This window comes from Ovis canadensis, chromosome 20, assembly GCF_042477335.2.
Source record: "Ovis canadensis isolate MfBH-ARS-UI-01 breed Bighorn chromosome 20, ARS-UI_OviCan_v2, whole genome shotgun sequence".
NCBI classification, from domain to species: domain Eukaryota; kingdom Metazoa; phylum Chordata; class Mammalia; order Artiodactyla; family Bovidae; genus Ovis; species Ovis canadensis.
The window spans coordinates 41,146,916-41,164,769 of record NC_091264.1 but is presented as its reverse complement, the minus strand read 5'-3'; the positions used below and the strand labels follow the sequence as shown (position 1 = coordinate 41,164,769).

Below are 17,854 nucleotides of genomic sequence, written 5' to 3'. Positions count from 1 at the left end.
GGAGTGGAGAAGTAGCTAAAAAATGATGACATGAGTATCTTGCCCAAGTACTGCTATGTGCTTTTTTTTTTTTTTTTAATTAAGAATGTGGTTTGAGAATAGTTACTCTTCTTAATGAAAATGTCAGGATTAGTTCTCTTAGAAAGTGCTAAATTTTCCATATTGGACAGAAATCCAATACTGGTTATCTTTGTGGGTATCACAAACTTAGTTGCTGTTAGGAGCCAGAAGTTCTCATGAATTATGAATGTTAGTTATGGGGCTAGTGAGGATGTTGGCCACTTGAAAAATGCATACCCTATTTAAAAACACAAAATACAATACTTAAAATAATGCTATGCTGTTCAAACAAAATACATCTACAGGTGGCATTTTATATGACATAGATAAGATAATTAATGAAACAGAAGGTGGAGAATTGTGAGCCTCAAGCCTGGTCACTCTAAAGCAGGGAACAGATAAGACAGGGAGATTACCTCTGCCTAATATAGGAGCCCTACAAACCATATTAATTTTTTTTTTTTAACTGTGCTGCATGGCATGTAAGATCTTAATTCTCTGACCAGGGATCGAACCTGTGTCCCCAGAAGTGAAAGTGCAGAGTCTTAACCACTGGACCACCAGGGCAGTCCCCAGAACAACATTTTAAAATCACAGGTTCACTAAATTTTTTAGGCTGCAATTCAGTTCACATGATTTTATCTCCTCTCATTTTATATAGAGCTCTTACAAACCAGATTTTGAAACAAAAAGAAAACTTACTCACAGATTCTTGCGGTAAAACTAAAGAACAATAGAAAATATTCAAATCAGTCAAGAATTAATTATTTAAATAATCCACCTATTTGCCAAGTCTTTCCAGAAACTGTACATTAGACCCTCCATTCTCCAGTAGGTACAAGTTACCACACCTCTTGAATCTTTAAGTCTCGAATCTTCTTTCCTCTTGGACCCTATCCAGGAGTGGAAATTTTTTGGAGAGAATTCAAACTTACTGTATTCCCAATATAATGATTCTATTCAGCATCTTTTATTTCCCCTATTTTCCATTCCTTACACTTTTCTCTTTTCAGTTTGGAAAGTATCCTCTCCAAAATGTGATAGCTTCAAGAATCAAAGAAAGGCCATGTTTCTTTTATAAAAAAGAAAACCAAGACCAAGAGAGGCAAAGGTCTGTGCCTGAATATCCAAAAAATTATAGGCAGTTTTAGCCTCCAGTGTCTCTGACTCTAAGTTAGTGCACTTTCCTCTGTACCCCACTCAATTTTCTCCTCTTTCTATTCTTCCTGGAATATTCTTTTAAAAAGTAATTTCTTTCCTACTTGTAAACTCATTTTTTTTTTTCCTATTCTTTTCCATTGATCTTTGGAGTGTTCTTATAAAATAAGTTATAGAGAAAGTTTGTGATAATTATTAATGATAATAATTATGACAGTAATAGTAACATACAAACTTCGGTAGAATGAATCCTCACTATATTCATTGCAGAAAAGATAAGCATTTGTCTTACTCGCTTTGTTAAATTTTAAATTGCTATATGAAATTTGATAATTTTCATTATCTTCAGGACCTTATTTAATGAATCTCTAAAATAATAGGGTTTAACAACACTTTTTGGCTCAACTTTTAATGATTTACTTAGTCTGAATTCACAGACTGAAGTCCTATATTCCTGGGCCTTTCATCATTAACTGATAAAATCTACGATAATGGAGAAGCAAAAGGGCTGACATTCTTCATGGTGGAGAAACAACTGGGAACATGCTCAATCCCTGAGCTCCGTTAAATGGACACACAGATAAATCCTTGAGGTCAGCTGCTTAAAAACATTAGAGTTAATTCCTTTTTGAAGAGAAGCATGAGGAAAAGACTCTCACTCTTCCCTCCTGAGGGAGCACCCAATTCTCTGTTCCACCTGTGGTGAGATTTGGTCACAGATTTTTAAAGATCCTGTGCTTTAGTGCTGTGACTGAAGCCCAGAAAAATGTTTAGGACAAGCGATGAGCATGGAGGCCATTTACTCTTTCTTTTCAGTCTTTGTAAAGGTTGAAACTCTTCAGGGAGCTTGGAAGACCTTAGTCTTAGCTAAACTTTCTTTAGTTGCCCTATGTTCACCTTTGTTTTTACTCAGTTGCTCTCATTTCTCTTTCCTGAATTGAGAAATAGAAAGAAGACTTAAATAAGATTCTTGGAATAGACACTGAGGAATAATAAAAACCTACAAAAGTCTGAATTAATTGATTTAAAAAGCACATAATTCTCATGAAACTCTTAAAAATGGGACCCTAATTAGTTCTGTTTAGGTACTGTGGGGGATTAGGTGCTAGAATGCTTGAATTTACATCCTCATTCTTTTACTTGCTAACTGTGTGACCCTGCACAGACTGCTTAACTCCTTTTTTGCACCTAAGTTTGTTCACTTAAAATAGATCATTTGTAATGATGTCTACTTCATAGGGTTATTAAGAAGATGTAAAGTACCTGGTAAATGTAAATGGTAGATATAAAGAAGATGTAAACTGCTTATTTAACTTATATGCAGAGTACATCATGTGAAATGCTGGGCTGATGAAGCACAAGCTGGAATCAAGATTGCCGGGAGAAATATCAATAACCTCAGATATGCAGATGACACCACCCTTATGGCAGAAAGTGAAGAAGGACTGAAGAACCTCTTGATGAACGTGAAAGAGAAAAGTGAAAAAGTTGGCTTAAAATTCAACATTCAGAAAATTAAGATCCTGGCATCCAGTCCCATCACTTCATGGAAAATAGATGGGGAAACAGTGGAAACAGAGACAGACTTTATTTTTTGGGGGGCTCCAAAATCACTGCAGTTTGTGACTGCAGCCATGAAATTAAAAGGCGTTTCCTCCTTGGAAGAAAAGCTATGACCAACCTAGACAACATATTAAAAAGCAGAGACATTACTTGCCAACAAATGTCCATCTAGTCAAAGCTCTGGTTTTTCAAGTAGTCATGTATGGATGTGAGAGTTGGACTATAAAGAAAGTTGAGCACTGAAGAATTGATGCTTTTGAACTGTGATGTTGGAGAAGACTATTGAGAGTCCCTTGGACTGCAAGAAGATCCAATCAGTCAATCTTAAAGGAAATCAGTCCTGAATATTCATTAGAAGGGCTGACACTGTAGGTGAAACTCCAATACTTTGGCCACCTGATGTGAAGAACTGACTCATTGGAAAAGACCCCGATGCTGGGAAAGATTTAAGACAGAAGGAAAAGGGGACAACAGAGGATAAGATGGTTGGATGGCATCATTGACTCAATGGACATGAGTTTGAGTAAGCTCCAGGATTTGGTGATGGACAGGGAAGCCTGGCATGCTGCAATCCATGGGGTCACAAAGAGTCGGACATGACTGAGCGACTAAACTGAAAGGAACTTACCAATATTGGATTGAGACTGTGCTAAAAGAAAACAGAAAAAGATCAGTGTGTCTCAGGGAGAACTTAGATTCTATAGCTACTATGTTAGGAAGAGATTATGGAAACAGGTCACATTCCTTTTTTTATTATCAGTTGCAGTGCCATCTGGTGGGAAGATAGATATCCATCTATGGATTGCTCTTTGGGTATGAACTTCAGATTTTATTTATTCTATCAGTAATAGTCTTAAGATAGGACAGGATTGCAAGATCTATGCAATCCATCATTTAATTTCTTTTGTTAAAAGAATAACACGGTTTCGGGGATTAATAGTTTCTCAGACCGTGGAAACTTTCCTGCCTCCATGTCTTCTTTCATTTCTGATCCTGCTGCTTTTGTCCTTTCCCCTGTTCCTTCTTGTCTCTCCTCTTCTTCCTTTTCCCTCTCCTTAATTTTATTTGTCTTATTTTCTCCTTTGAAAGATCATTTGTTGCACAAAATCATTACTATATAACTGCGTCAACAAAGGGTTTCCATTTCAAAATCATTTGTGTCCTATGGGAATGCTGAATAACAAGAAAAGACAGGATGTACCTGAACGTTAGAAGATAAAATGTCAAGGCTCACTGTCAAGATGGATATTTCACCTGCTTCTCTAATCACTTGGAAAAGTTGGGCACAATATTTCTTAAAAATTTAAAATATAGAGCTGAGTTTGAAAACTAGGAAAAAAAGTCTCCTAGAATAATATATCAAGAGGTAGTCCATATTTTGGATAGTTAATTGGAAGTTTCATCACTCATGTATCTTAACAGGAAGCTGGGATATCAACAGCCGATCAGAAACAAAAATGAAGGCCATGTGTCTTATGCATTTTAAGAGCCTGGGACTAGTCTTCTTATATATCTAAGTCTCACAAAAGCTCAGTCTGTGAAAAGGGCACCATTAATTCTCACCTGTTGGTTAGGTGATATATGCCAGGAAATGACCTGTTTGCACCAGGCCATGGTTGGAAATGGAGTCATCAGCAATGGTAGAACTTCAGTGTAAGCTGAGTTCAGGTATAGAGCCCACATTTGAATCCATCGTGTAGGGAAGAAACTATGCATGTATAAACTTACAAAAACTGGCCTATAAAGTCTGTGCAGTAATAGGATTATTATACAACAAAGATTTATGAGAAACTCAAACAGATGATAACCAGTGAGCTCACAGACAGAAGTCAGAATATATTGTTGTGATAGACAGTAGCCACAACAAATGGGACAACACATGAAGGAAGAGCAATTCAAAAGAGATTTTCAAATAGTGAAGTGAAGTGTAAGTCACTTAGTCATGTACAGCTCTTTGTGACCCCATGGACTATGTCCATGGAATTCTCCAGGCCAGAATACTGGATTGGGTAGCCTTTCCCTTCTCCATGGGATCTTCCCAACCCAGGGATTTAACCTAGGTTTCCCACATTGCAGCTGGATTCTTTACCAGCTGAGCCACAAGGGAAGTTAATAAAGGATAGAATCCATAAAGCAGAATAACATTAATTCAGAAGAAGCTATATTTGATAGAGAATAAAATGGAATGAACAAATGTAGAAAATGTAGTCATTAAATTATAAAAATCATTAGGTGGATAAACAGAGAAGAGACTCAGAGAAAGAGTTGGGCTTCCCAATCTTGAGAAAGAAAAATGGAACTGGAGGAATCAACCTACCTGACTTCAAGCTATACTATATAGCAACTGTCATCAGACAGTATGGTACTGGCACAAAGACAGAAAAATAGATCAGTGGAGCAAAACAGAAAGTCCAGAGATAAATCCATGCACCTGTGGACACCTTATCTTTGACAAAGGAGGCAAGAATATATAATGGAGAAGACAATCTCTTTAACAAGTGGTGCTGGGAAAACTGGTCAACCACTTGAAAAAGAATGAAACTAGAACACTTTCTAACACCATACACAAAAATAAACTCAAAATGGATTAAAGATCTAAATGTAAGACCTGAAACCATAAAACTCCTAGAGGAAAACATAGGCAAAATACTCTCTGACATAAATTGCAGCAGGATCCTCTATGACCCACCTCCCAGAGTAATGGAAATAAAAGCAAAAATAAACAAATGGGACCTAATTAAAATTAAAAGCTTTTGCACAACAAAGAAAACTATAAGCAAGGTGAAAAGACAGCCTTCAGAATGGGAGAAAATAATAGCAAATGAAGCAACTGACAAAGAATTAATCTCAAAAATACACAAGCAACTCCTGCAGCTCAATTCCAGAGAAATAAGTGACCCAATCAAAAAATGGGCCAAAGAATGAAACAGACATTTCTCCAAAGAAAACATACAAATGGCTAACAAATACATGAAAAGATGCTCAACATCACTCATTATCAGAGAAATGCAAATCAAAACCACAATGAGGTACCATCTCACGCTAGTCAGAATGGATGCTATCCAAAAGTCTATGAACAATAAATGCTAGAGAGGGTGTGGAGGAAAAGAACCGTCTTACACTATTGGTGGGAATGCAAACTAGTACAGCCATTATGGAGAACAGTGTGGAGATTCCTTAAAAAGCTGAGAATAGAACTGCCATATGACCCAGCAATCCCCCTGCTGGGCATACACACCGAGGAAACCAGAATTGAAAGAGACACATGTACCCCAATGTTCATCGCAGCATGGTTTATAATAGCCAGGACATGGAAGCAATCTAGATGTCCATCGGCAGATGAATGGATAAGAAAGCCATGGTAGATATACACAATGGAATATTACTCGGCTATTAAAAAGAATTCCTTTAAATCCATTCTAATGAGGTGGATGAAACTGGAGCCTATTATACAGAGTGAAGTAAGTCAGAAAGAAAAACACCAATACAGTATATTAACGTATATATATGGAATTTAAAAAGAAGGTAACAATGACCGTATATGCGAGACAGCAAAAGAGACACAGATGTGAAGAACAGACTGTTGGACTCTGTGGGAGAAGGCAAGGGTGGGATGATTTGAGAGAATAGCATTGAAACATGTATATAACATATGTGAAATAGATCGCCAGTCCAGGTTCAATGCATGAGACAGTGCACTCAGGGCTGGTGCACTAGGATGACCCTGAGAGATGGGATGGGGAGGGAGGTGGGAGGGAGGGTCAGGATGGGGAACACATGTACACCCATGGCCAATTCATGTGAATGTATGGCAAAAACCAGCACAATATTGTAAAGTAATTAGCCTCCAATTAAAAAAAAAAAAGACTTGGGCTTCCTCAGTGGCTCAGTGGTAAAGAATCCACCTGCAATGCAGGAGGTGTAGGTTCAATCCATGGGTCAGGAGGATCCCTGGAGAAGGAAATGGCAACCCACTTCAATATTCTTGCCTGGGAAATCTACATGAATAGAGGAGCCTGGTGGCTACACTCCATGGGTAGTAAAAGGGTCGGACACAACTTGGTGACTAAACAGCAACACAGAGAAAGAATTAGTGAATGATATAATCTGAGGAAAACATCCAGGGTCAAGCATCGAGAAATAAGGAAATGATATAGAACCCTTCACTCCTCTCTCCTCCGTGGTCACATCCTAATCCCCAGAATCTGTGAATATGTTACATTACATGGAATCAGGGTTGCAAATGGAGTTAATGTTGCTAATCAGTTAATCTTAAAAAAAGAAAGATTATTCTGTATGATCTGTGTAGGCCCAGTGTAATATTCAGTTCAGTTCAGTTCAGTCGCTCAGTCATGTTCAACTCTGTGACCCCATGAATCGCAGCACGCCAGCACTCCCTGTCCATCACCAACTCCCGGAGTTCACTCAGACTCACGTCCATTTAGTCAGTGATGCCATCCAGCCATCTCATCCTCGGTCGTCCCCTTCTCCTCCTGCCCCCAATCCCTCCCAGCATCAGTCTTTTCCAATGAGTCAACTCTTCGCATGAGGTGGCCAAAGTACTGGAGCTTCAGCATTAGCATCATTCCTTCCAAAGAAATCCCAGGGCTGATCTCCTTCAGAATGGACTGGTTGGATCTCCTTGCAGTCCAAGGGACTCTCAAGAGTCTTCTCCAATACCACAGTTCAAAAGCATCAATTCTTCGGCGCTCAGCTGTCTTCACAAAAGTGTTAAAAGCAGAAGCAGGAAGTTGAAGGGAGTCAAAGAGAGAGATGTAATAATGAACAAAGTTCAGAGTGATATGATGTGAAAGTTTAGCTTATTTTAACTAGCTTTGAAGATGGAGGAAGGGGACCATAAGCCAAGGACCGTAAGGAATGTGGGCAGCCTCTAGAGGCTGAAAAAACAAGGAAACAGATTGACTTCTAGAATTTCCAGAAAGAATACAGCCTTGCTAACACCTTGATTTTTAGTCAAGTAAGACATGTCAGATTTCTAATCTATAGAACTATAAAATAATAAATTTGTGTTGTTTGAAGCCATTAAATTTGTGGCATTTTGTTATAATAGCAATAGAAAATTAATACAGCATAGTTAGACTATTGCCCCCAGATTCCCTTGCCATTAGGTTTAGACATATGATTGAATTCTAGCCAATTATTTGGAAGTGATGTGTGACAACATCCAGGCTTATCCATAAAAGTCTCCCACTCATGATCTAAAAGCTTTTCTCCTCTGCTCACTTAAGGTAGGCAAGATGAACTTAGAAGCCATAAGGTAAAGATGGTGGAGATATAGGATGAACTTAAATGCTTAAGTCATTGCTAACAGAAGAGCTAAACATGAACCAGGCATATTTGATATTACAGAATAATGGGATTTTATGATTAGAATCACTGAAAGTCTAAGATTTACCTATTATAGGAGCTGAAGTTAACTAATGCAAATGAGGAATATGAAAGAGACATTACCAGACCTGAAGCTGTGAGGAGAGTCTTTACACATATTTGACAGTTATTTTAGAAGAAGAGACTATAGTTTGTTAGATAGATGCAGTGTAGATCCTACACTGCAGGTGAATGCTTTGCTGCTGAGCCACTGGGGAAGCCAGTGGCTTTTATATATATGTTTAATTAATATATGTATAAATTAAAATGCAGACTGTAAGGATAAAATCTTAAAACCATATTTACTTAGGTACAGTCATCAAAATAGTAGCATATTCTTATCAGCAATAGTAAATGCCAGAAGACAATGGACTAAATCTTCAAAGTGTGAGAAAAAATAATTGTTAATTATTTACTCAGCTTAACTCTTGTTTAAGGCTGAGGGTGAAGAAAAACTATTTTCAGTCATACAAAGGCTTAGAAAAATTTTTACACACACATGGGGCTTAAAGAACCACTAAAGGATTGTCTTTGGGCCAAAGTAAAAGAAGAAAGGCACAGGATGAAGCCAGCAATGCTAAACCTGAAAGATGCCCAAACATTTATATACATCTATGACTGTAAAAAAGTAATTTAACTTATCAAAGTCGCAGTAGTGTAAAAGTATGACAAAATCTAGGTTTGAATTGATGCAGGGAAATGGGAAACTTTTATACATTTTGCTATGCTTCACATATAGCACATTTTGCTATGTGTAACTACCATGGAACTCACACAATAGTAAACTTAAAATATCCCTAACTTACGTGAATGTTCATACACAGTGTGATTCATTCATCTTACTTCAGGGTAGGTACCTTGAATAAACTATTTTCCCCTTACAGAAGGACATTTTATAGTATTATTTGTGACAGAAGAAATTGGAAATGTTAAGAATGTATCAGTAGGGGAAAAAATAAAAATAATGTATATTTGCAAGCTAGAATATCATTCAATGATTAAAATGCATAATTTGGATTTCTATATATTTCAGTATTACCATGTTTTTTTGGGAAAAAGCAGGTTGTAATGATGGTTTTAGAATGATGCCATTTTAGTAAAATTTTAAAAAATGTATGCAAAACAATACTATGTGTTAAGTGTTACAGAGAGATTATATAAATATGTGAAAATAAATTAAAGATTTATAATACACTTATAACTCTTTGGGAAGAGGAGAGAGTAGAATAGATCTATAAATGGAGACATAAGATTTCTACCTGCCAGTTAAGAATTAAGACAAAAATAATACCAGTTATCAAATTTAGGGTGTGGGTTTACAAGTGTTAATTATTTGTATCCTTTATTTTTAAAACTTCTTTAAGAGAAAAAATCAAATACAGGAACTTCAGGACTTGCAAACCAGATGAGAGTAGAATTGAAAGAAAGTCACAAAGAACTTACCGAGGGAGCTGGTTGATGGCACTAAAACACACACAACACAGGGACACAGGAGGCAAATCATCAGAATTTGGATCCCTAACCTTGGCCTATTAGCTTCAGTCATTGCAGCTCTTCAGGAGATGAAGCCCTGGCTGAGGGAGATCCACTGACTTGGTGGTGGGCATTGGAAGTCATGTCCAGCAGATCTCTCATCCCTTCAATCTCTGTAAAGGGTTTTGTGTTTTAGTAGATGGATGCTATTCCTATGAAACTTGTGGCTTGCATTTTTTTCTGTTCTCCTTTCTGTCTCTTTTTCTCTTCTCCCTGTTTATCACTTCCTTTTTCTCACATTCAACACTTTCTCTAATTTTTTTTTTTCCTTTCCTTTCAGTCAGTTTGGAAACGTGCTACTGACAGATCATTGTAAACCAGCACTGGGTGACCTTGTCTAATGCTTAGTAGTCATATAAACCGATAGGATTTCTCTTTCCCCAAACCTTTAACAACCTAGGGAAATGTTACTTAATGGGAAATGCACTTTTATTGAGAAATAAGAGGATACTCACTATAATTTCTGTTGTATCCCTCTAAAAACACAAAACAAAGAAAAGTCATTTTGAATTTTCTGTTTCTATAGTTTTGATATCATTATGGAGGATTACTCAATCAACACCCTCAGTATCCAAGTAAGCAAGAAACTAAGGCAAAATCTCTTCATGCCTTAGTTTATGAGCCAAATAACAAGCCCAAAGGGAAAAAAAAAGGGCAGCAAAGGTTAATTAAGGTAAATAAGTGCAGTGAGAAGAAATAATGAAAACACTAAAACAGTACATATTAGCTATAAAATAAGTTGAGGCTAAATAAGAGAAAAAAAGGAAAAAGATTCACTCAGCTGATTGAAAATTCAAGTTCAGTGATGATAATGCAAATTATAATGAATCCATATGCATATGCTTATTGTGATTGAATGTATATCCTTTCATCTAAAACTTGTTTCTTAGTGATTTTATAGAAATAGATTTTCTACAAAAGCTCCAGAGACATACAAAGCTTGACGTGTTATCACTATTACACAAAACTTGTCATATTATCACTGTTATTTTCATGAAAATGTAAAAATAAATAATATTGGCACTCTGGAAGTGACTTAAATTATGTTGCTTAATGGTATCATTTGTTCTTTTACTGAAGTAGTTAAAGATCCACCCAGAACTGTGAAGGCAGCATGTATTTTTTTTTCCCAGCTCTTTTTCTGAAAATGAGTGCTTTGCTCATTTATATGAGCATTTATATGAGCTCACTTGTTGGAGGAGATACTTGATTGTCTTTGTAATGTGAATTAAGACTAAAACACACAAAATCCCTGCTTTCCATTAATGCTACTTGTTTCTTATAATTCTATGGATATTTTAAAGATAGAAAATGCTACATTTGCTTTAGAAGTTAATAACATTAAAAATAAATTCAGTGCATTCCATGCACAGATCATATCCTAATGTGCTGAATTTTCAGGGGTTTATTCTTTTGTTTCTTAGCACTTATATTAAGAAAGACTCACTGAATATTTAGCATTTCTGAGCTCTAAAATACTGAATTTCTCCTGAGTTACTCAGATTACTTTTCTTAAACCAGTTAGGAAGTAAATAGACGAGGAATTGAATAGCACTTGGGAAAAAGTGTCTCACAGTGTGAAGGTGAACATTTCTGAATGTCACAATCTTCTATATGTTATTTTGGTTTCTTATCTTTTACCTGGGTAGGTTTTATAGCCCTTCATGTATAACAGGAAAAAAGTATAGATTTTCCTTTAATTTTACCATAATCTCTAAATAGACTTACCTCGATCATCATATGAAATGTCTAGAGGATTGAAGGAAAAAAAAGATTCTTAATTTCTCATAAGCAATTTCTGTATTAATTCCTTAGCAAGCTAGGATCTAATTTATTTACCACTTTCTGTTGAGTATAAATTCTGGAATCCTAAAAAAGAAGAGGAAAATATAATGAGATTCTACCTTGACAACCATGCCTACATTATTTTCTTATTAGGTGAAAATCTATTTACCTCTTCCTCTTTTAGCTCTTGGAGAAGAAAAATCTTTTGGGGGAAAAAACAGATTAAGTTAACTAACAGCCCATCAAGAAATGTTTCATCATTAGTTTCAATCTAGCTTCTAAGAGACTTTTCTAGTTTCCCAGATATTCTCATTTTCTTTGGATTCTGTTTCAGAAAAGAAAGAGGAAATTATCAGGGCCCTTTGCTCCTCAATCTTGCTGGTCGAGACAGATGAATCATAGAGATAAGAAGAGGGGAAATGGGCCAAGAGTCCAAATGTGGGACAAGCAAAGTGACCAAGTTACCCACTCTTTTCTTTCCTCTTGGGGATATGAATCTATGTGCTTGTAGTGTGTGTGTGTTGTGTGTCCTTACAAAGAAGTAGAGTGTGTCTTGGAATCTCTTTAGAATTATTGGATTTCTGAGTGTTTTATTTCATAAGCTTTATCATTTCATTTTATCACTCATGTCAGACCACACGTTCTGATTTGAGGGACAGAGTGTAACTCTCTTTATAATAATAAATAGTATAAAATAAGCCTTTTTTTGTCTTAAATCACTTTTGGATAGTAATATGTAAGAGTGTGACTATTGAGTTCAGGGCCACTAATTGGCTTCACTATTCAACTCCTTCCTTTGCTAGGTGAATTTGGATAAGTATCTTAACCCTTTGTGTATCAATTTTATCTTATAATATGAAGATTAAAAAATATAAATTGTGCTCACCTATTATACTTTATACCTTATAAAGTATCCTCATGTATGCTGCTTCATGACAGCTCATGAATTATGTATTTCATTCTCATTTTACACATCCAGGTAATTGTTTCATTTCAAAAGTTCATTAACCTTTCCAAGATCTTGGGATTAAAAGCAACTGGAAAGAATTCTTTTAGTGGTCTTAAGAAGGGAACATATTTGTCTTTTCTCAGAAAAAAATACACAATCTTTCACATATTTGTATATGCAGAAGGAGATGATTTGGCAGTTGGAAATTACAACAACAAAAGGCATGCTATGTAATAAATCATGCTCAAAGGGAGATGAGCCCATTTTATCCTCTCAGGAACACTTTCCTAGTTTTTCTCTAGTATTTCCTAGTTTATTTACCTCTGTCATCCTCATAGTCCAACAGACCAGCACCTGGAAGAAAAAGGAGAGAGCGCTCCATGATTTTGCATCTTGAAAATTAGTGGGGCTTTAAGACTCTGAGACCTAAAGTAGACATGAACTCCTGATAACAGGTAATGATGGGAAATTAATTTACTTTGTAGGAACTAAGGACTGTGCATAAGTAACAGGAGATTATGCTAATGACCACACCAGTCACCATTTTCATAATATTATCTGGGCTGAATAATAATCAAAAGGGCTCTCAAAGTTGCTTTTTCCTCTTGGCGAAATTCTCCCAGTAACTTAGAAGTTCAGTTCACGGAATGATGCACTATGCAAGGTGCTGGAAATGCAGTGGTAAACAAGACAGATTTGGTCCCTGATTTATGGAAATTTCATAAATGCTTACTTTCTTTTTCTCATGGGTATAAGTACTTACTTTGTTCAGAACTGTATCTTGAGATATCAATTTCTGTGGAAGAATTAAGCAAAAATATTTCTATTAGCCACTTGTGAGAGGTGTTGTTTATCCTGTTTCAACTCTCCTCACTCTAAGCCATGCTTCTTTGCTCCCCAAATGGTCTTGACATCATGCATTACTGGTTCCTACCTTTTTTCCCATGCCTCCAGTCAGCCTTGTTTTGTTTGTCCTTCCATATGACTTACTATTCTCTGAGAGTTTGTAGGCACTGAATATGAGAAATAAGGAGGGGATGCGAAATCCCATGGACAAAGGGGCCTGGTAGGCTGCAGCCCATGGGATCGCGAAGAGTCAGACATGACTGAGCGACATTCACTTTCACTTTTCACTTTCATGCATTGGAGAAGGAAATGGCAACCCACTCCAGTGTTCTTGCCTGGAGAGTCCCAGGGAAGGGGCAGCCTGGTGGGCTGCCATCTATGGGGTCGCATAGAGTCGGACACGACTGAAGCGACTTAACAGCAGCAGCAGCAGTTGACTAGAAGGAAGTGGGAAAGATGCTAAGAAAATTCCTGAAGGTGTCTCATGGCACAGGAATAGGTCAATGTAGATCTAAGCCATATCTCTGTTTCACTGACAACTATTACCGTATATTTGTTTCTTCTTATCAGCTCCCTAATCACTAAAAATATTGAATTCTTTCTGTATAATATTAACCAGTGGTATCTACTAGTGTAGTGCCTTCTCTCTTCTGCTTTCTTTTCCTAAGGTAATTTCTCTTGGAGCTCAGATAACTTTCTTTTAGACTATTCATATTATTTCTCTTGTTAAACTCAATGTGATTTTTTTTTTTTCTGTAATGTGAGATTCAGGGGGAATCACTAATAGGTCAGAGATTACATGTATTGAAATGGATTTCCAGAATACTGGCAAATTCTCTAGATATCTGGTAAATAGGAACAAACTCAGACTGAATCTTGACATTCCTACCTCTGTGGCTTTCATAGAGAATCTCCATTTTCACTCATTGTTACTCACCATTTTGCTTGCGCCGTGTCCATCTTGTTAACAAAATAGCGAGAATGGCAAATCCCAGCAGAGTCAGGATAACAGCCAAAACTATTTCTGAAAAGAAAACTCACCTGTAGCCTGTTTATTTAGACCTGGTCATTATCAGAGACAACTTCTGGGCACCTCTTACGTACAGATAGACATTTCCCCTATACCACGCCCCCTCCCTTTTGTGCTACCTCAACTCTGTTCTTCCTTTTTCATCATCTTTTTGTCCCCACGTATTTTCCCTCCCATTTCTTGGCTTTTCTGTTGGTCCTTTTGGTCAGATACTAAGACCCTCAGATGCTTGTACCCTTGGTTTAGAGTGGGAAATCTGACAGATTTCCTCCTCATTGAACTCCTTACTCTGTGGGTGAGAGATGGTTAGCGGAGCCAGTGGCATGTAAAGAAATCCATTGGGATGTTAGAAAGAAATATTAGTTTTATTTTTATGTAACTTATAACTTAAAATTTTATAGACTTTCTGTTTTCTTTATGTATTAGTAGTGTGTTCATAAAATTTTTATATACATATATAAAAAATGAACACTCAAAATTTTTTCATGGGTGATCAAAAAATTTGACTGTAGGTCATTCAGTTCATACTAATGCAAGTCACAGCAGAGGAAAGAAATTTCTTATTGAAAAAGACCCCTCAAACATCACTTACCAAGTCCTTCATTATAAGATAAATATTTATGAGGGTTGCTACTGTGGTCAGTAGGAGAGAGCGCAGTGAGACTTTCTTACCTTAGTGTGTGTTTATGTGTCACTAAAGAGAGAATCTTAACAAGATTATATTGCTGTGGTTATGAAGAGCATAGACTGTGGAGGCTTTTGGTGAAGGAAGAAAAGAAGGAAAGATGGAAAGAGAGAGAGAAAACAAAGGTAGGAATGAGGGAGGATGGGAGAGAGAATGGGAGGAATGCATGAATTAAAGAACCAACCATAAATCTGACTATGACTGTGAAAAATGCTGAAGAAAATTAGACTTCGAAGGGCTAAGAACATTACACCAAGATTAAGGATACTGCAAAAAAGCAGTATGTGAATTCACCTCAAGATGTAACAATATACCTCCAATTAGGGCAAATTAGGAAAACGTTTGCTGAGTCTTCTATGTATTAGGTCAGAAGAGAAAATTCTCTTACCAGATAACCTTCAGAGATTTGCTCTTAATATACCACTAAAATGAAGAGCAAATAGTTTGATCTCTATCATGAAAGTAACAATTTCATATCTGATATGAAATAATCCTTAGGAGAGGAAGGAATAAACACATAGGATATTGGATCAAGCCTCTTGAATGATGCCTGGAATGTTCTTATGTTAGACCACTAAGAAAATGCTCCTCTCTCTTCCTGAAGAAAATAAGAGGAAGAATGGAGGAAGATTATAAAGTTAGCAATATTACAGGCAGTGAGATAAAAGACTGAGGAATTTTCCTGTTTCTCCAGAAAATAGCTATTTTCTTTGACCAATTCCAACTCCAGAAACCGAAGGAGAAATCAGCACTCAGGCTACAGGTTGAATGTGGGTTTGTTTTCCTCAGGCTTCCAGAGAAATCAATGAGAGTGAAAGAAAGGATATTGATTTGAAAGAAAGCAGGCAAGGAAAGGAAAGCAGTTGTATTAAAATTCCCAAAGAGAAGACTCCTGAGCCAGTAGGGTCAAGAAGGCCTCAGAGAAGGCGTCAGTCCATACCCAAGACTGCCATGTTCCAGGTATTGTCCTCAGTGGGTTCTGTGTCATCTGGATTTCTTTGTCAGAGGGCAATCAAGATAAAACAAACACCCCAAGCTCACTGTTTCTGAGCAGTATGAACTTGGATGTGGGGGAGGCCCTTGTAAACAAGGATGCAGAGAGTCACAGAGGAATCGTGTGGCTCAGGTTGATCAGACCTAAGCAGACTACAGGAGTATGGCCTGTGAAAGTTCTGGAATGTGTGTCATAACAAAGAACTAGAACTTAGAGGCAGGAGGAAAGGAAGAAGGGAACCAAGAGGCTGTAAAGATTTCAGAATACTTTGGAGGATCTTAAATTTAGGATACTGGAAGGGAACTTACTCTGTCTGGGCTCTGGGATAATTTCTAATTTTCCAGGGATTTTGAGACCAGAGATTGTGTTTCATTCATCTTTGTAACTCTTGAGGCAGTTAGGGACTTAATAAATGTTTGATGATTAAAAGTGAAAAACATTTCTATGTTCCTTGAAACAAATGGAGGGTGAATCATGAAGCTGAGGCAATGGAGTTAAATGTAATAAGGGAAAGCTAAGAGGTTGTGGTGCGAGGAAGAATGAGCCAGTGAATGGGATTTCACAAGCCATTGTGGAGGACAAAGAGAGAAGTAAAACCCCCTTTTATTAAGTGTTTTGGAACCATAAGGCTCTGTGGTGATTTAGTTGCTAAGTCATACCTGACTTGCGACCCCATGGACTGTAGCCTGCCAGGCTCATTTCTCCATGAGATTTCACAGGCAAGAATATTGTAGTGGGTTGCCATTTCCTTCCCCAATATAGCTCTGTAGTAGATACTTTCCAAGGACCAACACATTTAATCCCCAATGATCTTCTCAATGAAATCCTTTAAGACTAAGACATCTGAAACTGCCCAACCAGCAAACAGTAGAGTTTCTGACTCCAGAGTCCATATTCTGTTTACAAAGCCACAGTTCATTTCAGTTTTGGAGGCCTACTGTCCATGGTGATATATTTTAGACTAAGCAGTGAGGTGCAGGAGGAAGAGAGTAATGCTCTCCAGTTATAGGATTTTCCACCTACCTACTTTGTCTTCTAAGATTGACTCTGATAGTTGAAATCCTTATTTAGCCTATTTTTATGATCTAGATTGATGAGGAAGGAGTCATTAAAAATTTTTACATATATAAATTTAAATTACTAGTATTAAAATAATCACTCCATATTTTGACTCATCTATTGACATAGATTCAGTTCAGTTGCTCAGTCGTGTCTGACTCTTTGCGACCCCATGAAGTGCAGCATGCCAGGCCTCCCTGTCCATCACCAACTCCCAGAGTTCACTCAGACTCATGTCCATCGAGTTAGTGATGCCATCCAGCCATCTCATCCTCTGTCGCCCCCTTCTCCTCCTGCCCCCAATCCCTCCCAGCATCAGAGTCTTTTCCAATGAGTCAACTCTTCGCATGAGGTGGCCAAAGTACTGGAGCTTCAGCATTAGCATCATTCCTTCCAAAGAAATCCCAAGGCTGATCTCCTTCAGAATGGACTGATTGGATCTCCTTGCAGTCCAAAGGACTCTCAAGAGTCTTCTCCAACACCACAGTTCAAAAGCATCAATTCTTTGGCACTCAGCCTTCTTCACAGTCCAACTCTCACATCCATACATGACTACTGGAAAAACCATAGCCTTGACTAGACGGACCTTAGTTGGCAAAGCAATGTCTCTGCTTTTGAATATGCTATCTAAGCTGGTCATAACTTTTCTTCCAAGGAGTAAGCGTCTTTTAATTTCATGGCTACAGTCACCATCTGCAGTGATTTTGGAGCCCCCAAAAATAAAGTTGACACTGTTTCCACTGTTTCCCCATCTATTTCCCATGAAGGGATGGGACTGGATGCCATGATCTTAGTTTTCTGAAT

The 17,854-nt window shown here is 37.3% G+C and overlaps 1 protein-coding gene across 1 annotated transcript in view; it reads right to left on the bottom strand.

Moving 5' to 3' along the window:
• Positions 1–15,950, bottom strand: part of TSBP1 (testis expressed basic protein 1) — a 62,501-nt gene extending 46,551 nt beyond the window's left edge. The window contains exons 1-10 of the mRNA XM_069562756.1: positions 15,938–15,950; positions 14,220–14,300; positions 13,200–13,232; positions 12,758–12,790; positions 11,657–11,689; positions 11,542–11,571; positions 11,431–11,451; positions 10,158–10,178; positions 9,613–9,633; positions 763–783 (exon numbers count right to left, since the gene is read on the bottom strand). Of these exons, the coding sequence (XP_069418857.1) occupies positions 763–783; positions 9,613–9,633; positions 10,158–10,178; positions 11,431–11,451; positions 11,542–11,571; positions 11,657–11,689; positions 12,758–12,790; positions 13,200–13,232; positions 14,220–14,300; positions 15,938–15,950 (307 nt within the window). The remainder of the gene's footprint in view (positions 1–762; positions 784–9,612; positions 9,634–10,157; positions 10,179–11,430; positions 11,452–11,541; positions 11,572–11,656; positions 11,690–12,757; positions 12,791–13,199; positions 13,233–14,219; positions 14,301–15,937) is intronic.
• Positions 15,951–17,854: the final 1,904 nt, after the last annotated feature.